The sequence below is a fragment of the Phragmites australis genome, chromosome 11 (genome assembly GCF_958298935.1).
Source record: "Phragmites australis chromosome 11, lpPhrAust1.1, whole genome shotgun sequence".
In the NCBI taxonomy this organism is placed as follows: Eukaryota; Viridiplantae; Streptophyta; class Magnoliopsida; order Poales; family Poaceae; genus Phragmites; species Phragmites australis.
Window position 1 is genome coordinate 3,442,598 of NC_084931.1, and position 27,856 is coordinate 3,470,453.

Sequence of the window (27,856 nt, forward strand, 5' to 3'; positions counted from 1 at the left end):
GAGGTGGGGGAGGTTTATATAGGCGGTGTTAAAGGGGCGGCGGCGGCGGACGGGAGGTTGAGTTCGATGCACACGCTTTCGCACGGCACGGGTGAATGTGATAATTGTTTTTTTATATCAAATTAGTAACTCTATACTCCCTTTATTTAAAAATAATATGTATTTTTTAACTTAATCTTTAAAGTTAGATTTTGATTAAGTTTTTCTCACAAAATATTTTATTTATACCTATAAAATCTATATAGTGTGAAATCAATTTAAACTATGAATCTAGTTATATAATTTGTATATATTAAATATTTTTATAATTTGATTACATGTTAGTTAAACTACATAAAGTTTAACTTTTTTAAAAAATATATGTCTATTATTTTTGAACGGATGAAGTAGATGTTAGCAACACATTATATCAAATACGCTACCAATTTTATACTATGTGGCCACGAAATTGAAACGGTTCACACAACCCCATGAATATTCAATTGTGATAGACAACTCGCCAGCTAGTTTTCTTACCTTTCCCTGCGGCAACGCCTATGGTTCTAACCTCATGTTAAACCTTAGCAAATTCAGCACGGTCTGAGCTCGAAGCCCCGCCGAAAAAGCCTACTCAGAGAGGCCCAATTATGCTTTATTAGGCGAGCGGCACGACCTAAGCTCGGACCAAAATAATCGGGCCTGATAGCTGATCATGGGAGGTCCTAGGCGTAGATTTTTGATCTGAAAATAATTAGGCTTTTTACGAGGCAATCTACCTCATGTCATATATTATCGTCAACGGTGTTATCAGCCTTACTTAGCTCAAGACTCTACTCGTCCCTCAACGTGTAGGATATCTAACCATGTAAAGAATTTAAGTCTAGGCTTGATTAATCAAAGAGAAATTAAAGTAGTCTTAGAAAGTCTATTAGCTTGAAACAATTTTTTATTTTCTCAAAGAAGAGACACAAATCTCTATAAAAAATTGAACAAAAACTTACGATAACCAAGTTTGAGGCTAGGATTCTACCAAATACTCTCATGAGGATTAAACCCTAGATATTCACGTATATGGGAAAACTTGATCATGTCAACACGATTGGCTAAACTAGCTTGAACAACGATTAGTCAGTCATCGAGCCTGTTAGCCAAGACCCAAACCAAAAAAAAAAAATCCTTAACAATGTTCACTTAAACGACCACCCTAAAGGACAATTGATCACATCCCAACCCGTTTGTCGGTCTACAATATATTTGGAAATTCGGGTTAGTTTGCCACGTGTCTAGATGTGTCACTAGCATCAGAAAACAAAAAAATCCCATATAGGGAGAATGAGATCAGTCACCAACTACAATTGCCCATATATGCAGATTTAACCGGAGTAATTGCCCACTCCTTCAACAACTGCCACCCCTTCGTGAATAAGCTGAGGAGCTATAGGTTAGACGACTGAAAAAAGAAACGTTTTAGTCGATGATTCTATCGGATCTTCATTGGATAGATGCAGTTCTTGTTCCTTTCATACATTTGCGCATTGTTTTTCTTCTTCACCGTGTCACTCATTCCCCCATGCCGCCCGTCACCTCTCGTCTCCGACAGCTCTTCCATTATCAGATATACGCACACCACTGTGATAAACAATATAATCCATTTTCCGCTCCCCATCGATGGCATCACCCACCGTCCTCCACTACCTGCGGCCCACGGCGTTCCCACCGCTCCACCCACCACATGCCTCAGCCATCGGGTCAACATGTCTCTTAACCTCCCTCTAAGCTCTGCATTTATGGAAACCTCACAGTCCTAACACCTAAATTCCAAACCCTAATATTATCATTGATTCTTTATCGACTGTAAGAAGTTCCATTTTTGGTCGACCGATGAAAAGGAAATCTAATAATCTAAAGACCAATCAGCGGTGCCAAAGAAAAAGATAGAAAGCATCCTAACACGAAAGCATCCTAACACAAAAGCCTCAGCATCCTACAGATTTAGGCCACTTGTAAACTAGCTTTATTTGATAGATAGCATCTTTGTTCTCGAGGAATCGACTCGACGCACTAGTCCTCCCTCTTACATTGTAACATTATGATTATACTGACAGACGTAGTGTTGCTACTCTACTAAACAAATCATTTGAGCATTCATACCTGTTTGTTTATCTCATCATAAAATTTGATTACGCGAATCATAAAAAAGTGTTTGTTTATCTCATATAATTAATTTCATACTGTTGACTGTACTCTATTTCTATTGATTAATTAATTCTTTAACATTATTTTTGTTCGTATATGAAATACTCGATATTGCTTTACAAACTCAAATTGTCATGGATGCTATCATATTTTCAGTCATATTAGATGGGACAGACTAGGTCATGTCCAATGCTGTCTAGAAGATATGCTCGTATGCATATAGAGTGTAAGATGCTTGATTATGTGACATGTTAAACTTTCGAAACACACCTTAAATCTACACGTCCTTGAGGTAAAAACAAAAAGGGGGAAACTAACTGGAGTACTTTAAAATAAAAGTAAAGAATGAAGAAAATTCGAACCTGTAAATATTATAAGTCTCATTGAACAAGAGCACAAGAGGGCTATTGAAATGAACCGTTCTTCGGTACTAAACCAAATTCTTCCAAATATTATCAATCACAAGAGTAAGCTGTAAAGACAGAAAGAGAGAGAAAGAGTGATGCTATTTTTCATATGCCAAAAAACAGAGATTCCTTTAGGCGACGAATAGTAGCTATCCGATATCGATCCAACATCTAGAGCTTCATCTTCTACATCTGGTCATCTTCCTCCTCTGCGTGTTAAGCCTCGCCTCGCCTGCCTCGCCCGCATTCGACCATCTCTAGCGGTGATGCCACTAGATCTGCTTCTGCAGTCCCCACTGCGCTAACCTGGGGTATCGAGACACCCCTGACCCACTGGTCGTCTCCCACCGCCCGCCCCCGTACTCGCCTCCTCCGCTGAACCGGTCTACTTTCCGAGGCATCCCTTTAAACCCGGAAAGTATATCGGCGACCCTGAAAACCATCTCTCCGAACCTTTAACCTTACCGGCCATCGTCATCTAATTACCGCTCTTAAATTTCAAGCACCTGAAATATAGAAAAGAGTAGAGAAAAAAGCCAGAAATTTTAAATACTCTATAACGCATTGTTGCAAAGAGCGCAAACAAACAAAAAGAATCGAAGTTCTTTTTTCATGTTCTCGAAATGTGTTGAAACAAGCACCAAAAAGAGTGAAACCAAAAGGGTTGTAAAGTAACAAAACTAAATGCTCTCGTTGAGAGTCGAACTCAAGACCTCCCGCTTACTAAACGGGTGCTCTAACCAACTGAGCTACGAGAGCTACTGTGATGGAAATAAGATTTACTTAATTAATTTAAAACTAACTTGTTCCTTTTAAGCCCAGCCATGCCCGTGTACGGCTGCTGCGAGAACCCAAAATGGACGCCACCGTCATCGCCATCGCCAGCGACGGAGACGACCGCCGCCGCCCCCTCCTCGCCCCCGCCGAAGAGATCCATCCTTATCCCGAATCCCCTCCCCCACAGCATCCACCTCCGTTGGAGGGGACGGCGGCGGCGCAGTTCGAGAAGCAGCGAAAACCACAGCGGTTGGCCTCGCTGGACGTGTTCCGCGGCTTCACCGTCGCCGTGAGTGGAAACCCTATCCGGCTCACTTTACTGCTTCGCTCGGCCGCCCCCGTATTCAGGCGTGTACTCTGATTGCGTTCGCTGTGCGCAGATGATGATACTGGTGGACGACGCGGGCGGGGCGTGGCCGGGGATCAACCACGCGCCGTGGTTCGGGGTGACGGTGGCGGACTTCGTCATGCCCGCCTTCCTCTTCATCATCGGCGTCTCCGCTGCCCTCGTCTTCAAGGTGTACTGAAATGAAGTGCTTACCGTAGTTGTTCGTTAGCTGCCCTCTTGGTGTTTATCATTATCAAACTATGCAACAAGCAAGGCTGTGGAGACTGGAGAATGAGGAAAGTTTCCTGCTGCCGTGTGTTGATGCCACTATATGGGTCTGGGGAATTGATGAACTATCCAATTCACTCAAATCGAATGGAAGTTTAAGAGGATTTGTGGATCTACACGATTGCCAAGGCCAATTAATTCTTGAAACCCTCTGTGATGAACTCAACTGCATACGGTCAACACTTTAGTTGCTAAGAACAAAAACCGCTCTTTGTATCTGTTGTGCTCTGCCCCTCAGATTACAGTTTATTTGTATATCTTCCTTTGGATGGTTGGTGCTCTTTGCGCAATTTAACCGATGCCAACTTTTCTTATAGAATAACCTCTGACAGTTGTAGATGGTGGACTGCAGAAAATGCCAAACAAGACCGAAGCAACTAAGAAGGCTGCAGTTAGGGCTTGCAAGCTTTTCATCTTGGGTGTGATTTTGCAAGGTTATACTTATCCCTTGTTCTTTGCCAACTAACCCTCATTAGCGCATTTTTTGTCATTTCTTTTAGGTTGGAGTTTATCCTTATTATGTTTTTTTTACTTGTAGGAGGATACATTCATGGACGACACAAATTAACATATGGTGTCGATTTGGATCATATTCGATGGCTAGGTGTGTTGCAGGTAATATAAAGCACACATTTTTTTTTAATCTAAGTTGTGTATTTCTGTAGATGAGAGATTAGACTGTAGATGAGGGAGACTTAGAATATTAAAGGAGACTAGATTAATTCTTCTTGCTTGCTTGATTTCCAAGGGGTGTCGGCTGCTCTTGATATATAGAGCCTAGTCGTACAATTCCATAACCTATTCCAACTCTAAATCTATCTCCTATTTGAATACAATTCTTTTATTCCTTTCCTAAATAGAACTGAATCTAATTCGTTCCAATCTTAACTAATTCGGACTCCCTAACTTATCTCAATCTGGACTTGCCTTCTAATTATAGTTTATTTTCTTCCTAATTTATCTAATACTTAATTCTCGCCCATAACATCTCTCCCTTCCTTCGGAGACAACTCGTCCTCGAGCTGTAGGGTGGCGTCCTAACAGCCCCCACATCGACAAAAGGTGTATCCCACACCGTCATCCGTGTGGATGCTAGTAGGAAGGCTGCAAATGGTGTGGCGGCATCGCGGTGGTCGTTTATGATCTGAGAAGAACAACCAGCTTGGCTGCAGACCTTAACTTGCTGTTGTTGTTGTTGGAACATCTCATCGAAGAGATGGTGGGTGGCTTGGTGTCGAGGGTGGTGTCTGTGCTTGAAGCAGCAGCAGCATGCATGACGTGGATGGCGATGATGATAACCACTAGTGGCGATGCGGTAGCAACGTTGGTGTTGTTGTCTCCATTCGGGCATAGCGTCGAACACTTGGCGGGCAGGTCTATGCTGACGATGTTCGCTGTGCTCGACGCAGTCGCAGCAGAGGTGTCACCCGTGATCGGCACATCTTTCACGCCCATGAGCTTCTTGAGTGCCGTCATGCCTTCCATCAGCCCTGTCACTGCGCGCGTTACGTTGGTCAACGCGTCTTCATGTCATTGAAACCCTCCTGAAAGTCCTTGTGCAGCAGATCTTCCTGTGCAGCGAGCAACCCCTTGAACTGCTCTTGTCCAGCACCAGAGGACATGGTCTCTGATACCAATTTTTTTTATCCTAAGATCATAACGAGGATAAACATTTGTCGGGAGGATAGCCGGGCGGCGTCAGCTGCTAGAGATGAGAGATTAGACTATAGATGAGGGTGACTTAGAATATTGGAGGAGACTAGATTAATTCTTCCTGCTTGCTTGATTTGCAAGAGGTATTGGCTACTCTTGATATATAGAACCCAGCTGTACAATTCCATAACCTATTCCGACTCTAACTCTATCTCCTATTCGAATACAACTCTTTTATTCCTTTCCTAAACCGAACTGAATCTAATTCTTTCCAATCTTAAACTAATCCGGACTCCCTAACTTATCTCAATCTAGACTTGACTTCTAATTCTAATTTATTTTCTTCCTAATTTATCTGATACTAAACTCTCACCCGTAACAATTTCATTTCTTTTCTACTTACAAAATGTTTAAATATCTTATTGTTATTATGTTTCTTGCAGAGGATAACTATTGGATACTTTCTAGCAGCAATTTCAGAGATTTGGCTTGTCAACAAAAAATCGGTGGATTCAGCTGTTTCATTTGTGAAGAAATACTTCATGGAGTGGTTAGTCAATATTACTTTGAAAAAGTTTTTTCTGTGATCTTAAAATTCTTCACAAATCATTATTAAGCATTTTGGAAGTATGTACTAGAACTTCCATCCTATTTCTACACTCTGGTTATATCCCCTGGTTCAGTAAAGTGAGCTCTGCCTCTACATAATCTTTTCTGTGATATAGAACAACCTGTTAGTTGCCTGTTCCGAATGCTGTTTTCTTTAGTTGATTAGTTCCTTTATTTGTGTAAGCTTTGAAAATTCTGGCCCTTTTTGTTTGTCATGTCCATTTAACTGCTAGAGGTGTTAAGATAAGTTTTTGCTGTATAGCCACAACCTATAAAAACTTTGTATTTTGGGTGTACTCCATATGATATTAGTTGAGCAGATAACTCAGAATTGTTGTAAACACAAAAATAAACTAATACCAGTACTGATGTTTGTTTATCTTTTGAAGGATCATGGCCATAATGATTGCAGTACTGTATGTTGCCTTGATGTTTGGCCTTTATGTTTCAAATTGGGAATTTGAAGTTCAAACTAGTAATTCAACTGTTTCATCTCCAAGCAACAAAGTTGAAATTAAGATGGTAAGAAGAGATCCTCCCAGTTAGTTTAATTACCTATTCTATTTGAAAACATTGTGTTGTATGCTGCTCTGAAATCATCTCATGTGATATAGTATTATCTGCTTTTGATATAAAATTGTCAAGGCTTTTAAAACACATGATGACTCTATATGTGGTGATATGTTTTCTTTTTAAAAGGGCTGGCTAACCTTTTTTTTGGCCGGGGTGGGAGTGGGGGGGGGGGGGGGGAGTCGAGCCTGGGCGGGTAGCCTCCTCACCGGGAGGACTTACCAACAGAGATGAGCTCGGTTCGCGTTATGCGGTGATATGTTTGAAAAGATGAAACTTACTCAAGCTGCTGCAATGCAGTTATCACTTGTTGGTATATTTTCCACTGAGTATGCTATGACACCATTTGGGTTGACTGATTAATTGTCTCTCTCTGTGCTTATATTTTCAAAGCAAGTTGTTAAGCTTGGCATCATTTTAAGTTTCTAACTTACGCATCCACCATCTTGTTCTTATTGTTTTCTTATTAGAATTTTCCTTTAAAATCTGTTTTTAGGCAATGAAATCCTGGACCTAGGCCGATACCACTTCCTGGTGAAGGCGGCAAAAAAACCTGGGTCAAGAGTTCCCTATCATGGGGAACCAGAAATTCAACTTTGAACTAAAAAAATTAAATGCAAATTAAGGAAATAAGGGCTGGTTTTCTAAATGCCAGTTCCAACCAGCATTTCTTGAACAGCCAGTTACTGGTGGGATTTGAAACCCTAATAAAGAAAAATGTTTTTTAATTCATCCAGTAGCTGCAAGCTTCCATTTATTTTTACTATCAAAGTACTAATCATCATATCTGCTCTGTTGCACTTGTTTTGTTAATTTGCAGATCCAATGTGGAGTTAGTGGTAGTTTTGAACCACCTTGCAATGCAGTTGGCTTCATAGACCGAGTATTGCTCGGTGAAAATCACCTTTACAAGAACCCAGTGTATAAAAGGACTAAGGTCTTGATTCATGAAATGGACTGCTGTTCCCATTTGTTCTTCACTTGAATATCATATAGTTAGTCAAATTTGGTAATTCTGATATCCTAACAATCAGATTGCTTTGTTTATTTCACCCCATAGGAATGCAGTATTAATTCTCCTGATTACGGACCGCTTCCTCCAAATGCACCAGATTGGTGTCTGGCTCCATTTGATCCTGAGGGTTTGTTAAGGTAGTTATATATACCTTTTGTTATCATCAATTGATCCATAAAAGAAGTGCAGCCTACTCTAAAAAATATTTACAACCTATTTAAACCAGATTCAGTCCATTGCCCATCCAACGTTAACCAAATCTCAACTTCTCTATAGATGATCATTCACATCTCTTGCAGGCAAATCAGAACGTAACATCCCTTTTTGTTTTTACAGTACACTGATGGCTGCAGTGACTTGCTTTGTTGGTTTGCATTTTGGACATGTTTTAATTCATTGCAAGGTATACTACTTGAAATGCAGTACTTTTCGAACCATATGCTTATCTGTAGGAACCCCTGAGTATCGAACAAAATGGAACTGTAAAACAAAATGACATTTCCAGACTGACATGCTTCTGCTGCAGATTCATTCACAGCGAATGCTATTATGGCTACTAGCTTCAATGGTGTTGACAGTCTCTGGATTTTTACTGCAATTATTAGGTGGTTATGCATTTTGCAATAACTTGTCATGCAGAAGTTCATGATTTGGATAATTCCTTCCATTTCTGGGTCTGACACGTGTATATGTTGGTTCAAGGCATGCCTTTCAGCAAGCCTTTGTATACAGTGAGCTATATGCTATTAACTGGTGGAGTATCTGGATTTCTGCTGTTGATGCTATACTACATAGTAAGTTTTCTATGGTTTAGTTCCCGCATCACGTTTCTTTGTTGTATTGTGAATGCTCAATCATTTAGATACTGTACCGCAGAATAGCAGTATTCTTTTGATACTACTTTTTTTATAAGAAAAAAATCCTTATTTCCTTATTAATATTGCTTTACTTATGTTAGTATGTACAAAGTCTATGTATTCTCTTCTAACAAACTAGATTATCACAAAAGCAGTGCTTGGTATTACCGAGTGAATTCAGATGCCTTGTTATTATAAAGCCTATGTTTCATGCAGGTTGATGTTGTTCATATTAAGAAGCCATTTATTCTCTTCCAGTGGATGGGCATGAATGCACTTATAGTCTATGTTCTGGCTGCTTGTGAGCTGTTCCCTACGCTTATTCAAGGGTTTTATTGGCGGTCACCTGAGAACAACCTGGTAAATGTCTTCTGTAATGCCACATTTGTGATATATTCTCATGTTATACTAAATAGTTACACATAACCAGTTTTAGTAAGAACGATATTTGTTTCTCAAGACCTGATTATATGGAAAACTTATTTTGCTTCAGGTGGATATGACTGAATTGCTGCTCCAGACCATCTTCCATTCGAAACGTTGGGGCACCTTGGTATTCGTCCTACTGGAGATCATCTTTTGGTGCTTGGCCGCTGGCTTCCTCCACATGAAAGGCATATACTTGAAATTGTAGAACCAATCATCAGCGTCCTGTGATGCCACCTTTCCTTGTAAATATTGGTGTAGCATTTCCACAACCTGTTCATAATACTGGCAAGTAACTGAAGTAAGTACCCCACCATGTCTGGTGCCAACACAAGGATTCTGTGACTAAATAAGTGTGATGTACTGTTGTCGATTTTAGGAGGTTGGCCCCATGATCTCTTCTGCCTCCAAACAACAACTTCCTGCTAGAAGTCGGAAGCCATGTCGTTGTTCTATTTTTCTTGTACCAAAAATTGTGAAGCAGCCTACCGTTGCTGGATACACCTGTTGTTTCTTGTGTGAGATGAGATCAATGGAATCTTATTATTGTGGCATCATCTTACTCTCTCCAATTCCTTACAACTCAGTGAACCAAAGATGGTTGCTGCTGTGATTGGTGACATTTGGTTTCCCTGCAATCAGACCGCCGATTTGCTTGTACTCCGATTGTTCAACAAAGTCCATTATACCATTTGGATTTTTCCTGCTTTTACTCTGATTGTTTGACAGAGTACATTACCCCATTTGGATTTTCCTTTTAGAGTATGCAGGTCCGTTCTCTACTTAATCCGATATAGGCTTTTCTTATACGACAAATCAAGAACAAACAACAAGATGTACATCTGTAAGCTCGCTTTGTTCGCTTAATGTCACATCCATATCAAAAGAAATAGAGAAAGGCTGATACATTTTTCAAAATCAATGGGATGCATATAAGCCTATAACATGATAAGAGATGCCACCGCTCCAACATACCATCCCTAAACAGAGAGGTAAAAATTGTATTGTGTGCAGCTGGTGATTGGTTCAGTCCAGCAAACGCATGGAAGATTCAGACCTCAACCTCTACTGTTGTCGCTTTTGGCCGTTGCCTGCTTCCTCGGTGGCCACATTACAATAACAACTATAGCTTTAAAAATGACAAAGGTGACAATATATATATATATATGGTACTCCCGGAGTATGTACTCTCATATATGTATCTCATCATATATGGAGTATCTCATGTGATAAATAGTATGTATATAGAGTATGTGAGTATATAAGATCATTCAAGTGGTATGAATAGTTTTTTAATGATTTGCATATATTTTTTTGAGTGTATTACATTTTATGTACAAATATGAAGGTATTATAAAAATCTAATAAAATTGATGTACTTCTTTTCTATTTTTTATATAATTCACATTAGAGTATCTTAGAATGAGTATATAAGTATACTCACAGTGACAAAGGAGTATATCCAGTTTATTTATGTGATATATCATAGTAGGGAGTATGTACTCTCAGGAGTACAGACTAGTTTTCCTGTATCTCTCTCTCTATATACACACACTATATGTATATTCTGCAGGTATGCTCACTGTAGTTCATGTATGCGTACATCCCACAAGTTGTAACTCACAGTGTTTCGGGTTGTAACTGGGGGATGTACGCAGTACGAATAACAAGTTGTAACTCACAGTGTTAGTTTCTTATATTGCAATTATGTATTTATGGATGTGAAGTTGTAACTGATCTACCTAACAAGTTGTAACTCACAGTGTTTCGAGTTGCAACTGGGGGATGTGCGCAGTGCGAATAACAAGTTGTAACTCACAGTATTAGCTTCTCGTGTTGCAATTATGCATTTCTAGATGTGAAGTTGTAACTGGTCTACCTAACAAGTTGTAACTCATAGTGTTTCGGGTTGTAACTGGGGGATGTGCGCAGTGCGAATAACAAGTTGTAACTCACAGTGTTAGCTTCTCGTGTTGCAATTATGCATTTCTGGACGTGAAGTTGTAACTGGTCTACCTAATAAGTTATAACTCACAGTGTTTCGGGTTGTAACTGGGGGATGTGCGCAGTGCGAATAGCAACTGCGTATAGGCGCACAATAGCCTCGCCGTATATATATATATATATGTGTGTGTGTGTGTGTGTGTGTGTGTGTGTGTGTGTGTGTGTGTGTGTGTGTGTGTGTGTGTGTGTGTGTGTGTGTGTGTGTGTGTGTGTGTGTGTGTGTGTGTGTGTGTGTTCTACTGATTAGATATGGATCAACCTTAAAATTGAATCGATAGCTCTAACCTAAATATTGTTTGTAGTTACAATTATAACAAAATTCACATCTTAATAGATAATGTTGGCGCCAAGTTCATATAATTGCTAGGAAGGAAAATATTGATGTTCATCGAACATTGTAATCATATCTAACTTCTGTTAAGTTATAAAACTTCATTATTTGTTGTTTGTTCCGCAAGTTGCAAGTGATGGGCACCATATGTAGGGTCTATTTATGGTTGTTGTCATGTGTTGTGTTGTGCAATACAATCTAGTTACTTAGATGAATATTTGCCTGTTCTAATGTGATTTTTTGATGTTACAAAACAAAACAAAAAAATATGCTTCCAACTAAATTTTTTACCTAAATTAGAAATAAATAAGCACTTTTAAAAACTCATTGTGATGTCAAACGGAGCCTTATATGATTGGTTTTTTGTTGCATCATTGCCACATTGCAACATCCCAACATATCTTTTGGGTTGTACTCTAAAAAATGTCTTTTGCATAAACATTTTTGTTTTATAGATACTTCCTTAAAATATCAAACTTTAGATGATTTTGTTTTAACCTTGTAAAATGTGAGTATTCTAAATTAACCTTAGTAAAATTCCATTATTTAAAAACAAATATTTGAAATACCAGATTATTGTAGTTTTTGTGGTGATATAAGACTTTGGAAAAGCAGGAAAATCTATTACTCCTATTTACATCAAACGGTTGGAAAATTATGAGCACATCTTCTATAGGTTGTTGTTGTATGTTTCTCTATTAGAAGTTAGTTAACATTAGGACATATTGTGGTAAGTGTAAAATTGTTTTTTAGTGCGTAAATGGAATTTAGTATGGAGCTTATTTTGAAATAGGAGAATACAAGTTGTACGAATATAGTGGTGCCTAAACAACAAATAAGAAAAAGAAAAAAAAGGTATGCTTTTGACGCATCAAGCTATTTCTCAGTTTAGTTTCCATCTCTCACCTCCAAAATGAGATACAATCCATTCCTCAACCCTTAAAATCGGTGCAATATACGTCCAAGGTTTTTTTTTTATTGGTTGCATCTGGTTTTGGAGTTAAAGGACCAAAATTAAATTATGTGAAAAGTTGAGGGACTATAAATAGAGACTTACAAAAAGAAAAAAGTCCATTTTGGGCCCTCAACTCCTGTGAAAGTCTAATTTCTACCATACACTACAAAACCGTCTAACTTTGGCCCCAACTGTGAAATTCGGTTCAATTTGTACCACAAGCCCGTTTGTGGTGGTATTTGGGTGACATGGCGGCGGTTTTGAGCCACAAGAGCATGGCGTGGAAATTTTTGTTACCTTCTTCTCTCTCTTACCACCAGCCCAACCTGTCATCCCCAACCTCTTTGTCTCTTACCACCCGCCGCAAGGGAGAAGGATGCAAGCAGAGAGAGAAGTTGGAGGATGAAGAAGAGAGGACTATGGTTGACAGGTGGGACCCATTGTTTGTTTTAATTTAATTTTTGCTTTTGTCTAGTGGGTTGATGTGATACCCTAGGATTTTAGACCTCTCTAGAGCATGCTAATGGTCGTTCATACGGTGCTGTGAACACACTGGATGTGCTGCAATGCTAGCATTCGTCTAGTCTAGTCTGTGTTTGTGTTCATTGTGCTACCGGTAGTCGAGAGCTTGCTGTAGCTCATTAGACAGGAAGCCTGAGACCTTTCTGACTCTCAGCTCATTGCTCATGTCATCGATACATACACGCATTCATTCATACATGTACAAATATAGGTCATTTACATTTCTCCAAATACAATAATTATACAAGGTCTTTGATCATTACATGTTTTGCATTTACATGTGTTTCTCATACATACATAGGTCTTTGATCATTACATGTTTTGCATTTACATGTGTTGTCATACATACATACATACATACATACATACATACATACATACATGCATTCATAGATACATATAGAATTACAGAAGGAGTGTTATTTCTGACTGAAGGATCATTTTTATGTGGGAGGCTAAGCATGGTAAATTCCAAGCCAAACAATTTGTTAAATTCCCTATGGCCATTTATTTGTGTTGGGATCGTAATCGCAACACAATAAATATTACTAGTAATAGTGAGTGTGATAATTGTTCATCTCTTGTTATTATATCAGACATGTGGGGTATTTATAGCCATACCTCAACCACCCAATCATCAATATATTTGTGCCCCTTATTCACATAAATATTTCTTTTAACACTAAATAATATCCTAGGATATTCCTGGGATATTACAATCATTGCACACCTACGGTGCCCTATGCAATATAATCCCGACATGTGCCCTGAAGAGGCCCACATCGAGCCCTCCTTTTGGGGCTACTGGCAAGCTCACTTTGGTCATCTTCTGGCCAGGTTCTAGTTGACCCGCAGGCTCCTTCTCGGACGAGCCTTCTCTCTATTATTGAAGGTCTTTGTGTCACCTCCCTTCGTCCTTAGGGCTTCGTTGTACCCTTCGTCCTTCGGGCTGCGTCGCACCCCTTTGTCCTTCGGTCATCGCATCCGGGCTTTGTCGTTTGGACTTTGCTACCGCTTCCTCCCTTCGGTCCTCGCATTCGAGCTTCGCCCTCTGGGCTTCGTTGTACATCCTTGAACCTAAACCCTGTAGATCATAAAGGGAAATATCTCTACCTTGATATTAGCCTTGCCACTTTGCCTTTGGGATTGACTGTTATGCACGAGGTCAACGAACGGGGCCAATGTGATACCATTCCCCCAACAATTTGTGACTATTATTTTTAGCATGTTTGTTTCAACTTTAGATTGTAAGAGATAGCTTTTGGATCATGAATTGTGAAAAGTTGAGGGTTGTTTGGCTACCTGGATTGTGAGAGGGTTGAATGATAGCTTATGTTTTACAATGTCTACAATGCCTTAGCTTTTGTGGTACATATTTCTCATGTTTATTCCTTTGTAACTATTTTAGAAATATGAATCTGCAGGATAAAATAGCAAATAAAACATAATTCACACCGCATTATTTTTTAACCATCAAGTAGCAACTGATACATCAATCATACAAATTATTTTAGTCCATAAATTAGGAAATGTTACATCATTCATATCCTCGCATGAGCAATCTAGTTTCTCATAGCAAACAAAACATCACCAAGGTTATCGCGAATGGTATGCATGTGTCCATCTTCATTTCTTAATCCATTGCCACCACTTCCATGAGATAAAGATCCTTTGATTGTTGGAATGTAGTTTTCATTTTGATCACACATCTTAAAGTCTTGATCACTAATAGCACTATCTTGAATGAAGTTATGAAGAGCCATGCATGCAATTATTATTTTTGTTTGCTTAACCATAGGATAACTTGGTAAATCCAATAATTTTCTCCACTTCATCTTTAAAACACCAAATGATTGCTCGATCACATTGCAGAGAGATGAAATGATTATAATTTTCTTTGTTACCACTAGGTGATGGGCCTTGCCAAAACTCCTTTAACTGGTATTTCTCCCCTTTGTATGGAGCTAGATGACCTGGTCGATTAGGATAGCCCGAGTCAACAAGATAATATTTTCCTAACAAATAACATCCAACATGAGGCATATAGTTTTTACTATGTCATAAATGAGATGATAACAAGACGATATACATCCATACATTGTGGAGGATGTGGAAAATTGTTGCCATATTTAAGTAAAGCATCATTGAACACCCTCATGTCATGTACCGAGCCGAGCCATCCAACAACAATGAAAGTGAACCTCATGTCAAAGTCACATACGACCAACACATTTTGAGTCGAATATCCATAGCATCCCACATGTGCAACCAAATTTGTCGAAGGCGCAATAACAAGTATATGTGCACTACCTATTGCGCCTATGCAGTTATTGTAATGTGGCTCAAAATGAGGATCTTGAATCCTAGCATGCACCGTCTTGAACTCTGGGTCCCTAGGTTTGATAATATCCACTCAAGGAGATTGACACTATCCAACACATGAAGGAATTTCCTACTAATTGTTTCAATTGACCTCTCGAACCGGTTTGCAACTTGGATAAATGACTGTGAAGCCCTAATAGTCCATAAAAATATGCCTAAACATTCAATAGAACTTGTACATCTTATTGACTTCAAGCCATAATTTGACACCAACAAATCATGTAGCCTATCAAAAAGGAGTCTACTCATCCTAAACATGTTATAGCAATCTCTAGGATCATTCAGCAATCTGAGAAAATAGATTCCGTCTTCTCATATTTGTTTAAGAATGTATCATCATAGTACATACCAAAAGTACTTACTATTCCTCCATATTGTTTGAGCACATCCAATTGAATATGTGCTAGCTCTATATTTCATCATCTCCATCACTTTTAATAGAACTCATCTACAAACAAATGCAAAGATAGGTTACACACTAATATGTAGGTTTATGAAGAAATAATTTAGCAAACATATAAGGTCCAAACAAATATTATATAACAGTAGCTAGGTTCATGAAACAGACAAGGTTCAAACAAATATTACATAACAGTCACTAAGTTCATTGAACAAACAAGGTTCAAACAAATACTCCTAATGTTTATTCTCCTCACATCACCTCTTCAACCAATTGAGCCTTGTTTCATTTGAGGATAAAGTATTGAATACATCATGGTGTTCAGCTTTGACAAAAAGCTTGCTAGCCATGAAATGCTCCTCACTTCCTTCTGTTGGCCCAGACTCCACCGCCAAACTCATCACTTGCTTAATGGATTCGGACCTCATTTCACCCTGTAGCACCTTGTTGGTAACAACACTAGAGGATTGCATATTATCCCATATACCTTTCATTATCTTAACCGTAGTCTTCAGGCTACTAGAACTATTTGAAAGTGCATCTAAACCCCCTAAGTGGATTTTGATGGTTGATGACAAACGATTAAGGGATTTGTATGTTCAATGAGTATTTGAATAGGTAAAAGTCTCAATGATGAAAGTTAAACAACACTGGCGATCTCCAAAAATAAAGAAAGAAGACGACACTTGGTTACTTCTATTATTATAGCATTTTATCTTTGAATTGAGTATAGGAATGACATACTATTAAGAGGAATGCAACGTTGAAGGCTTTGCTATGAACTTAGTGCTCAAAGTTAATCCTTAAATGAGAGACACATTTCATGTACACGGATACTTGGGTTTAAAAGTTTTGTTGATATCGGAAGTTCTGATAGGTTATATCGGAAGTTCCGATCTCAGTCGAAATGTTCGATGTGTTTAAATTTCTAGCGCTCGGGAAGTTTTTGTTTGAATGGGAAGTTCCAATGCTTTAGGTCGGAAGTTCTGATGTGAGTCGGAATGTCTGGTGTGTTTAAATTTCTAGCTCTCGGGAAGTTTTCATTTGAATCGAAAATTTGATGCTTTAGGTCGGAAATTCCGATGTGAGTCGGAATGTCCAGAATTTTCTCAAACCTTAAGTTCTCAACTTGGTTTACCATTTCACAAATCGGAAGTTTTGATGTGTTAGATCGGAAGTTCCGATATGTGTATATCTCCAAACTTGGTTTGAGTAGAGCAAGTCAATGTTTTTTTTTTTTGCACTGATCGGAAGTTTCGACCATAAAATCGAAAGTTCCGATGTGGGGCGAGCGAAAAAGTGTATAACGGTTAGTTTTTTAGGGGTACCCTATAAATATTCCCCCTCTCTTTCTCTTTGGGTTGCTAATGCTTTGGCAGAAAAGAGCCTCTCTAGAGCCCCAAAGTTCACCTCTCCTCTCCCATGCTTTGTGCTAAATATTGAGAAAGGGATTTGAGTCATAGATCTAGTGAAAGTGAATTGTTTTCATCTTTGATCACTAGGAATTATCTCCAAGCATTCTTCGTGTGCATTTGTTACTCTTGGAGATTGATCTCCGAGCATTCTTCGAATTGTCACGCTCTCTGTCATGAGCATGCTCCTATCCATTTGTATCGGTTGTAGAGTCATGAATGTAGGATGATTGGTATGGTTTTGTTGGTCATGGTTGTCGATGGCCATTGTTTACATGAGATGATTCCTTTTATATTTACGTTCATGTTGTTTATAGGTTTAAAAATGTTTATTTGGTTAACTATAGATGCTCACACATATGTCTTTAGGTTGCTTATGCATATGAATTTACTTAACCATGTGGCATTTTCTTACTAATAGCTTAATACATAATCCTTAGAGTCAGGCTATTTATATGTGTCCTATATGGATTAAGTCTTGCGAATACTTTCATACCCACGCTGCTTTTTCAGGTACTTCTAGTGAGGAGGAGCTCATTTTTGCCTACTTCACACCCGCTGATGTTGGTGGTGGATTTGAGTAGGCAACTACTCTTGAGTGATGAAGCTTTTGGGGTGAGGCCTAAGGGTATGCTGCTCCACTCTTCTTTTGTTGTCTATAGTTTTGTTTTCGTTGCGTAGTTGATCTAATCTTTTATGTAAATTGTTGTAAATGGTTGAATGTTTAAGAACTTGTAATCTAGTGTTAATTACTCGCTCTTTCTTAAGCTTTGTTGTGATGTCATATGTTGGAAAGGTATGTGTTACGATCTTAAGCACAAAACATATACCGGGACTATCGGGATGTTATTCCGATTAATCATTGAGGTTGTGATTAACCAAATGATCCTCATGATGATTAATTGGAATACTATTTGGACGGTTCCTCACACTCCCCCTCCCTCTTCTCTTTGGGTTGCTGATGCTTTGACAGAAAAGAACCTCTCTAGAGCCCTCAAGTTCACTTCTCCTCTCCCTTTCTTTGTGCTACATCTTTAGAAAGGGATTTGAGTGAGAAATCTAGTGAAAGTGAATTGTTTTCATCTTTGAGCACTAGGATTCAACTCCAAGCATTCTTCGTGCGTATTTGTTACTCTTGGATATTGAGGTCTTCTAGATAGCTAGGAGTCACTCACGAGCCACCGATTCACTTATGGTGCGCTGTGAGAAGTTTGTGAAGGTCGGATTACACCTCCATAAGGGAAGTAATACCAAGTGGAGTCGGAGTGCTTTGTGCAACCTCACGAGGAAAAGGGTTGAAAGAGACCCAGCTCAAGTGCGATCGAGCCTCTCAACGGAAACGTAGGATTCCCTCAATGATCCAAACTTTGGGAATAAATTCATTACGTCTCCCCGCTTTGGTTATTTCTCTCCTCTTATGTGATCTCGAGCAATTCGTTTAATATATTGAGTTAGACTTTGTGCTTGGTAGTTTTACTTCAAATTGAATAACATCTTATCCTATTGTGTCTTGCATTTCATAGTTTAATTCATCGTTGTTCGTAGATTTAGCATCGTTTGAAATCCAAGCAAACTGGAAGTTCCGATCATGAATATAACAAGTTACGGCATGGTCAGAACATTCGATATTTGTTTCCGTTGTGCTGTTCTATTTTATTATTTGAAAAGGCACCTATTCACCCCCTCTAAGCCGTATCTCGATCCTTCACTATTGTTAGTACCACATTGCTTCAATGGATTAGCAACATTTCTAGTGTTGGTGCTACCTTGAGGGCTTGCAACTGCCAATTCTTCGACATCAACTGCATTGTTTGTGTTCCCTCCTACTCCTTCATCAGGAACACAAGAAGAGGAACCATCCACTGCACTATCCTCAAACGTCCTCTCAAGCACCGAGAGACACTTATGAGGTCCATTCTAAAGCTTCCTCCATTCTCCATGATTATGAAAACCAAAGAAGATAATATTAGGTATATAAAAGTGAGTACCTTTGTGTTCTCTTTCCACCAGCTGTCACTTGAGTCCACCGTTCCTTTATTACTATCTCATCCAAGTCTAGTAGCTTTATTGATGGTTAGCCAGAAAGTATACAAACCCTCCAAAGAATCCCATCGACTTTTAAATTGTGTTTTTGAGTGATGATTCCCTGTCCTAGCAAAGAACTTATCATGCAAGTTCTTATATGCTTTGTTTGATAGTACACCAATAGGCCTATTCCCATTATTTATTTCTTACACATAAATTTCTCAAAAGGCCCTGGTGTGATAGGAATCTCAATTTGCCTTATCCCAAACAAAGTCCTCATTTATTTGTCACAAACAATTATGTAACCAGTAAGAATGCAGCAATTGACAGGTATTATGTAACTAGTAAACAAGCTATAACCATTTAATGATGGCTAAAAAGGAACTAAAACTCTCAAGATCACAGGACAGAAGACTTCCCAAATCAACATGAACAGTTGGAGTTGAGATGATCCAAAAAGACATTAATAACTTTAACATTATACAGAGACTCTTGCATCCAGGAGTCTAGTGTAGGCAAATTGACGCTATGCTATAAAGGAGTGAATGGAGTGACAATGAGGGGCATTGTAGACAGAAAAAATCAAGCTATGTAAACAACTTGAAGAAATGGACAAAATAAGACATACAAACACCTAGTTTAGGGGCACACAACTGACAACACACACACACGCTAGATTCACTCAATTCTGACAGCAGTCATGGTTGAACTAGCCAACCATCTTAGGCAGGCATGAGATAGCAACTCAACTGCAATTGGGATTTTGGAGGTGCCAGCCACACAGGTGCAGGTCCGGGAGCTTGCTCCATAACCTGACATTTCATTCATAGTCCCAACAGTTCATCGCTACCAAATCCCAATCGGAAGGAGACAAGCTAGGCAAGTAACCACGACCACTAAACGTGAACCAAATGATGTCAGGTGCGCTGCCATCACCGTGTTTGCAGCAAAGTCAAATCTGAAGAAGGGGATCTGGTAATAGGTCGATCGATTCACCAAACCTGAGCTAGTCTGCAGCTAAAGGTAAATCAGATCATGGAAAAATCCAAAGCAATCAGAACATTGTAGAACAAGATCCGACGATGGGTGGGGATGAGGGGCCATGGATGCAGACCGTAGAGACAGGAGACAGAACGAGGTGATGAGAGAGAGGAAGTTGGAATGGAGTGTACCGGGGAAGGGTAAGCTGGCGATGAGAAGCACGACTATGTCAGCTGCTTGGGTACCTGGGTTCCTTTCGAGGGTGGTCGTCGGAGCCAGAGGCCTCCTATCTTTTGGTCATGATCGCGGGGAAGGAAAGTGAATGAAGGTGGTTCAGTGGCAATTATGGGTAATTTCTATCAACTTTGATGTTTAGGTTCATTTGTCAATCCTACACAATCCAACAGAAGCTAGGGGAACCGAATTGTGGATCGTGGCACAATATGGTCTCAGATCGTGGATTACAAAATCAAGCTGTTTATTTCAGCTTTTGGCTTTCGCTACCAAAATCCAAAAGCAAAAGCGGAAACAAACATGACCTAAATGATAATGGTATTTTAGGAAATCACCAAGAATCCAATAAATAAGCCAAAAATCTAAAATTCAACCTTTGACTTTTCCAAACCTTTAGAAAAGTCCCTAAAATTCTAGAAATGGCAAAACTGAGCCATAGATGCCACGCCAACCACACTAAGGATTTCATTGCAAAACCACAATCTTTGCAAAGGGTCCAAAATACAAAAGCCGCATTTTCAATACAAGAATAATTCATGGATTAATTATTAGCCTCATACCTAGCCTCCATCCCCCAATACAAGAATGCACCACCAAAATTACCAATTTACCCTCATGGACACCTAACCGGTTTATATGTCAAAACCACAATCACCGCAACAATGCCAAGTGACACATAGCAAGCTTAGATGTCATCACCTCCAAAATTACCATATGCAAGTTAGGGAAAATGCAAAATAGAATCTAAATCATGTAGTATAAATAGGCAAGGGGAGGTCATCTTGAAACCCTAATGCCATTTCGGTCAAGGGGGTCAAGGGTGAGCTCATCCCTTCACCAAGATATTTATTTTTCTAAAGCTAGGGAAAATGTTGTTGTCTCTTTGTTTGTAGGGTTCACTAAAGGTATTCTTTTCCTAGATTAGAAAAGTTGGATAGAGTGGATGTTGGACATTCTTAAGAGATAGTAATTTTTTTTAAAGTTGTATTAACACTAGACCGACTTTTAAAAGTTGGTAATGAAAAAGAAAAGTCGTTTCTAGCTAGATGCTTGGATAGTTACTTGTCCTCTTAGTGTAAAAATTTTCAGACTATACAGAGTTTGCTATCAACAGGCCACGGTTTCTGAAGTTTCAGGAGCAAATGCAGTTGATCTAAGTTTTAGAAGAACCTTTGGCCCACAGGAAAATGTAGATTGCACGAGCTTCTTAGTCTGTTCGACTCAGTCCATCTTAATAATGCGGATGATTTTGTTTGGTGGGCTTTAGAAAAATCGGGAAATTTCTCGTCTTCTTCTCTTTATAACCACATAATTTGTTCAGGAGTTAGAGATTTACGTATGTCACGTTAGATATTTAGAATGCTAGTTTACCTTTGAAAATTAAAAATTTCCTTTGGTTACTTTATGGAGATTGAATCTGTCGGTGAATCAGGAACCAGGGGTCCCCGAATTCCGAGGCTAGACTAGCAATCCGCCACGTGGCGCCCTCCCGCGGGAGTCATCTCCGCGAGGTAAAAAAGACTAAGTCCCGGGAGAAGGCGCTCGGGGCCACGATCAGTGGCCCCCGGGTACCTAGGTTCCCCGATGATCTGCGAAGACCAAGTGACCGGGAAGAGAGTGCTCGGGGTCATGAACAGTGGCCCCCGAGCACCCAAGTCCCCCAGCAACTAGAAAAGTCGAATACCGGGAAGGATGTGCTCGGGGCTGCGAACAGTGGCCCCGAGCACCCCGAGTACCCCGAGGACCCAAGGAATGTAGTTTCGGGAGAGAGTGCTCGGGGAGGTAAACAGTGACCCCCGAGCACTCGGTTCTCCGAGGACCAAGAGAGAGCGTTTTCTGGGAGAGAGTGCCCGGGGAGGTGAACAGTGACCCCCGAGCACTCGGTTCCCCGATGGCCCAAGAAGCCCTTCGTCAGTGGCCCCCACTGGGGTCCAGCGATGAGGTGTCAGCCAGTGAAAGGTCCGATACCGCATTTAAGAGCACGCGTGGCCTGTCACCTCCAACTGCTCCCGCCACGCTCGGTGTCAGTCCCTGCCATATTCTAGCAGAAGGGCGTGGAGAAATTTAATGCACGGGTCCCATCCCGCATCATCCGGTGCGCCTCGGGATAGCATCACGAGGCCCGAGGCGTTCCGTCTGCCGCCCTGCTGTGGCAGGCGAACAAGACCGGGCGGGCACGCCGGGCCGCTCTGTGGCTGCCCGGTGGGCCCTCTTCACGACGTCCGTTGCCAGCGCCATCATGACGACTGAAGACCGGGCGCGGGGCACGTTTTCAACCCCCGTCACTTCGCGCAGAGGCCATGATGACTGCCTTTTCATTTATGGCGTCTTGAAACTCGTGCCCTCCCTTTCAGGGTACGCCACCGCCGACGAGTATTTAAGGAGCCGGCGGGCACGGACAAAGATAGGCAAAAGAGAAGCAGAGGCAGATTGAGTCTGAGTTGATACAGAGGAACGCCCGAACTCTCAGACGCTTGCTTAGAGACTGAAGAACATCTTCGTACAAGCATAGAAGCTAAGACCGTCCAAGAACAAGGAGCTCGAAGCTCTAGGATAGACAAACATTCTTGTAACCAGCACATTCCCGAGAGACATTCTCAGGGCATTTATAGCATCCACACAGGAGTAGGGTGTTACGCGCAGTGCGGCCCGAACCTGTCTAAAATCCCTCCAGTGCATTTACTCATTTCTGCATTAGATCATTCCACCCCACCTGCCATCGCATTTACATCCATTTATTTCTCCAGAAAATATATTCAGAATCATCCATCCGGCCGAATCTCTAAAAAGGGTCCCTCAAGATCCCCGTGATAGGAGTTAACCCTCCAACAGAATCCAATCCGAAGATCAATTACAAAAGAAGTGGCCAGGCAGTGAATGGTGCAAGTTCTGTGGATTAGTGGAAACTATCGATCATATCATGTTTGTCTGTCCCATTGCCAGATTCATCTAGTGTATGCTTACAGATGTTTTTAGTTGGTCGCTTCTACCTACTAATATACAAAACTTTACTGAGGTTATCTTAGAAAGAGGAGGGCATAACTCCAGTAGATAGATTTTTTTACTAGGCATTACAGTTTGGACAATTTAGCTTACTAGGAACGATTTTGTTTTCAAGAATTTGTTGTAGCTTTCCCGCAAGCGATGGCTTACAGGATGGTGTCCTTCACGTAGAGGTGGAGGTTGTTGGCAAAGAGGATGAACATCTTCAAGTGGAGGAGATGACATCCAAGATAAAGAATCAACTGCTTTTGTACTCGCCTTGTAATGCTTCCAGTTTTTCGGCTGCCATCGGTTAAAATGATCTAGCTATGTGTAATAGGCATAATCTATAGTGAGTTTATTAGGTCCTATGCAAAACTTTAGTCTGGTATGGACGATGGTTTAGAGTTAGATTTTAGTAGAGTTATAGGAAAGTGTTATGCGAGACACGTTTTGTGAACGTATATATGGTTTTGTTTGGTACAGTTGAAATATGTTTTTTGCTATGTAAAAAACTGTTAATTTTTATAAGAAATTTTTAAGTTCTCACCAGACCAGCTTTTCAAAGAACAACTCTCAACTAGTTTATTAGCATTTAGTTTATTTCATCAAAAGTCAGTTTTTCATCTTTTCAAAAACCAACAATAAAATAACATATTTGTTTCAGTTTATAGCTTCTGAGAAATAGAAGCTAGCAATAAGATATGCCAAACATAACCATAGATATACATTGCTTTGATCTATAAAAAGTAGCTTTAAAATTAGCCGGACCCAGGTAAGTTTTATCGTTCGATGTTATGGTAGTAGTAGAATCCATCAACAAACATTAGTAACAAAGAATTGACAAGGGTAGAGTAGATGTATGTCACGCGGCGTGAGTTTGAAGTGAACTTTTGATGTTAGAATCTAACACCATGTCATATTATGGCTAATTTGCAAATTTTAAATTGAAGAGAACATGTGGCAAATAGTATAGCGAAATCAGTTCGAGGGTGAATCAGGAGTCGGAGCTCTAGCAAACGGGGCATAAGTGCATGTTTGATTCATATCTAAAACTTATCACGATTTGTCACATCTAAAGTTAGTCATATTTGATCAGCTTAGAATATGTTTGGTTCGTAATTATAATTATGGTAAAATTCTATATCTGTTGCTATAGTCTTACACGTAAGTGAGTTAAAAAAGTGTGACAAGATTATCTTAGACATTCCAAAATGTAACGAAGATTTTAATCAACTAATCTTAAATAGATGTGATAAAAAATTATAATAAATGATAACAAGATCAGTATATGTACCAAATATACCCTGAGGTCTCGTTCCGTTAGTGGGAAATGAAAGATGAGATAAGAAAATAGGAGGTGGAATAGATTTAAACCCATATTTAAATAAAGTGAATGAGATATGCAGTGGATAGAGAATGGGATATCAACAGCTCATATCCCACCAATTTAAATCCGATAGGGAGGGTGGGTTACGGGTGGGAAATAACCCCACACCTTTGGTACACGACTATATCCCAATCCCTGACCATATAGATAAAAAAAAATTAAAACATATTTCCCATCTTAAATCCACTGCTTCTTATACATGTACATTTTTCTATCCCATTCAAGTAACTATCCAAACGCCACGTGAGAGTTCAGGCTCATTGGCTTACAAAACTAACCGGCTCGCGAGCCGATTCAGCTTAACAAGCCGAGCAGCTATCGGCAAGATAGAATTTCTTCTCCTGTGCTGCCACTTTCCTTCCACTCTCTACAAATGGCGGGCGGCAGCGGCGAGGCGTCAATGTCGCCGCCGTTCTCCGGCGGCGGCGGGAAGCGCGGGAGGGACCCGGATGAGGACGTGTACGTGGACAACCTCCACTCCCATAAGCGGTACCTCAGCGAGGTCGGTCGCCCACGCCCTTCTCTGTGTTCGTTCTTGATTCGGGTGTTTTTTTGGGTCCGAATCGGGCGGCAAGGAGTCTCCTTTGTGCGATTCCGGGTTGTTTCATGTGTAATTTGATCTCTGTAGGGCGGTATCTCGGTCTCGTTGCGTTGGTCCGTCTCGGTTTGGTGGTTAATTCCTCGAATTGGAGGGTTCATTGGTCAGATTTCGTGGGATCTCGGGCTGTTTCTTTGGGTTTAGAGCTCAATTTTTTGTTGTTCATGCCTGTTTCTTTGTTAATCTTCTATTTTCCTTCGTTTTGTGCTTCTTGGGCCCGAATTCTTGAGCGGTATTAGAACCTAGTTTTGGCCTGAATTGTGTATTGCTCCCTTATTCTTCTCATCCTACTCTGTAAAATGGGTGCTGCTTCGTTCTCCAATTCCTGGGGACTCCTGGGTGATTTGGTGGCTCCAGAGCTGCATTTTTCGGGTGTTAATTGTTCTTTATCCATCTTCTCCTCTCCAATCAGAACTGAACAATTTATTCCATTGTTTTTACTGTCTTGTCATTTCTTCCCTGTTTATCGTTCCTTAATCAGCTAATTGTTGCAGATAATGGCGTCCAGCCTGAATGGATTATCTGTTGGAGATTCACTGCCCGACAACATCATGGAGTCCCCTGCGAGATCAGAGACTGCTTCTTGCGTCAGGTTTTTGTGCACCGATTTCATATGCATTCCTTAGGACACATTATCTATAGATGTTCATGTATGCGTATTCCATCTTGTATTGTCGAAAAGTGGGTTTTAAAAGTGCAAGATGGGAAGACAATATAAGCTTTACTGCCATTCACCCAAATTAGTGGTTAATAGTCTAATGTGTGAAAGGAGTTGAACAATGTTGGTGTTCCATTTAATTTGAGATATAGCATAATCCATCTTCCCCTGGAAAACATGATCCTTCTTTCTTAACTAATTCCATACCACACATTTGTAAACTTGTAGGCACCCCAATTTCCCCGTTGTCCCATTTTTTTTCTTTGGAGAAAGCCTGTTCAACAATTAGGAATTTATGTAACAGGAAATATTAGTGCCAGTTAGAAAATCAGGCTTTTGTTTTGAATACAATTACCAAAGAACAAAGTTTGTTGTCAGATGAAGGCTATAGTGCACTTGCTACTAAATTAAGAATACTCGCCGTTGCAGCAGGGATGCTATTGTCAGGTTTAATTGTCATTTCCATCCCATTTCTGCCTCTTAATTAACTGAAACTTTATGTTTACAATGTAGCCCAAAGCACAACTACAATGTAATAATTTTTAGTTACATGAATAGTTTAATTTTTCATAATCCTTACTAACTTCATGCTGATTTCCATGCAATGATGAAGCGAGTAGGTATAGTTTTGCACTATACACGGTTACAGGCAGTCTTTCGTAGTTTCGTCTCTATGCTCAGTGAGCATTTTAGAGATTCTGGAGATATTCTGATCTCACACATGATTGCTTCAATGGTTACACCCACATGTAAGCAATAATAAGTCGCTGGCATGTTCCAGAACATGTCGAGCTAACATGATATATAACTAAGATTATTACTCAAAGGGCATGTGTGGCTATGAATGTTGATGTCCACAGCACCTCGGTAGTTGGTTAACCATGTGGGAACTGTGGTCAGGGAGCACTTAACATGCAATTGGAAGCATCATCTTGTTTGTGGTGGGCTTTATTTCAGTTGATTCAGTACTTCTACTTCTCAGCAATCACAATTGTACCGCACTTACGGTAATGCATTTCATAATGAATGCTCTTACTTGACTCCTTTCAGGGATGAGATATTATCCCAATACTCACCAATGTCAGAAGACTCGGATGACTACCGGTGCTATGACACTCAATTAAACTCCAACGTGAGTCAAGCCGATCCAATGGTCAGTCCTTCGACTAGTCCAATGTCATCTCCTCACCGTCAGCAGAAACCACAATCTGCTTTGTTACCTTCAAACCCATTCCCTCTCCCCAGCTGCTCCCTCTCATCAGTGGTCTGCTCTCATGCTCGCCGTGGCTCTGACAATGAAGGACGGTTCCCATCCTCGCCGAATGACATGTGCCATGGGGCAGACCTGAGGCGAACAGCACTACTGAGGTCGGTGCAAATGAGGGTGCAGGGACCCCACGCGTACGACCTGACATATGGCAGCAGACACGAACAAGAACATGCACATGATCATGAGGAACATCTAGAGGGTTTGGAAAGGGCAGAAGGGCAGTCTCCTTGCAGGAAATCAATGGATGATGAAGACAGCTACCAGAGGCCTGACCGCGATTTCGGTCGACCAGAGCATGATGAGATAGATTACATCGACCACTGCACATTGGATTATTGTCCAAGTGATCCAAAGTTTAAGCAAGATGATAAGAACCAATGTAAATTTGACACCAGTATGGATAAGAATAGATAGTACAGGGAACGCACTATGCCATTTTCATGTTAATAATTGGGGATTCTAACGCTGCTTATTCTTGTTGTAATCTTGATTGCTGTTTGATCTATTGTTCTCTGTAGTTTGAGCATCTGCGTTCAGAATATTGACATTGTAATATTTGAGTGAAACTAACCTTTGGAATGTTGCCATGCCATCTGATCCTCTCTGC

General features: G+C 40.2%; 2 protein-coding genes and 1 non-coding gene across 4 annotated transcripts; 2 read left to right on the forward strand and 1 right to left on the reverse strand.

Annotated features, from left to right (window-relative positions):
* Positions 1-3,267: 3,267 nt before the first annotated feature.
* Positions 3,268-3,341, reverse strand: TRNAT-AGU (transfer RNA threonine (anticodon AGU)). Its single transcript has one exon. It is a non-coding gene; the product is annotated as a tRNA-Thr (tRNA).
* Positions 3,342-3,395: 54 nt separating this feature from the next.
* LOC133885262 (uncharacterized) lies at positions 3,396-9,662 on the forward strand. 2 transcript variants are annotated; one of them, XM_062324950.1, is made up of 13 exons: positions 3,396-3,648; positions 3,740-3,877; positions 4,328-4,409; positions 4,514-4,590; positions 6,072-6,178; positions 6,627-6,759; positions 7,628-7,744; positions 7,868-7,959; positions 8,159-8,225; positions 8,349-8,427; positions 8,525-8,616; positions 8,938-9,039; positions 9,173-9,662. In XM_062324950.1, exons 1-13 carry the CDS (start codon positions 3,439-3,441, stop codon positions 9,311-9,313), a joined length of 1,437 nt encoding a protein of 478 aa, XP_062180934.1. In that variant the 5' UTR covers positions 3,396-3,438; the 3' UTR covers positions 9,314-9,662. The 2 variants fall into 2 exon arrangements, with proteins under 2 accessions (XP_062180934.1, XP_062180933.1); XM_062324949.1 differs by having other exon boundaries at positions 3,398-3,648; positions 8,896-9,039.
* Positions 9,663-25,038: 15,376 nt separating this feature from the next.
* LOC133884579 (uncharacterized) lies at positions 25,039-27,841 on the forward strand. The gene is made up of 3 exons (XM_062324038.1): positions 25,039-25,225; positions 25,816-25,913; positions 27,030-27,841. Exons 1-3 carry the CDS (start codon positions 25,097-25,099, stop codon positions 27,661-27,663), a joined length of 861 nt encoding a protein of 286 aa, XP_062180022.1. The 5' UTR covers positions 25,039-25,096; the 3' UTR covers positions 27,664-27,841.
* Positions 27,842-27,856: the final 15 nt, after the last annotated feature.

Coding starts and splice junctions, on each gene's coding strand:
- LOC133885262 (XM_062324949.1), top strand. CDS start 3,439: ATGGACGCCACCGTCATCGCCATCGCCAGCGACGGAGACGACCGCCGC. Junction 4,410..4,513: donor CTTGGGTGTGATTTTGCAAG/GTTATACTTATC, acceptor TTTTACTTGTAG/GAGGATACATTCATGGACGA. Junction 8,617..8,895: donor TGTTGATGCTATACTACATA/GTAAGTTTTCTA, acceptor TGTTTCATGCAG/GTTGATGTTGTTCATATTAA.
- LOC133884579 (XM_062324038.1), top strand. CDS start 25,097: ATGGCGGGCGGCAGCGGCGAGGCGTCAATGTCGCCGCCGTTCTCCGGC. Junction 25,226..25,815: donor ATAAGCGGTACCTCAGCGAG/GTCGGTCGCCCA, acceptor TAATTGTTGCAG/ATAATGGCGTCCAGCCTGAA. Junction 25,914..27,029: donor GAGACTGCTTCTTGCGTCAG/GTTTTTGTGCAC, acceptor GACTCCTTTCAG/GGATGAGATATTATCCCAAT.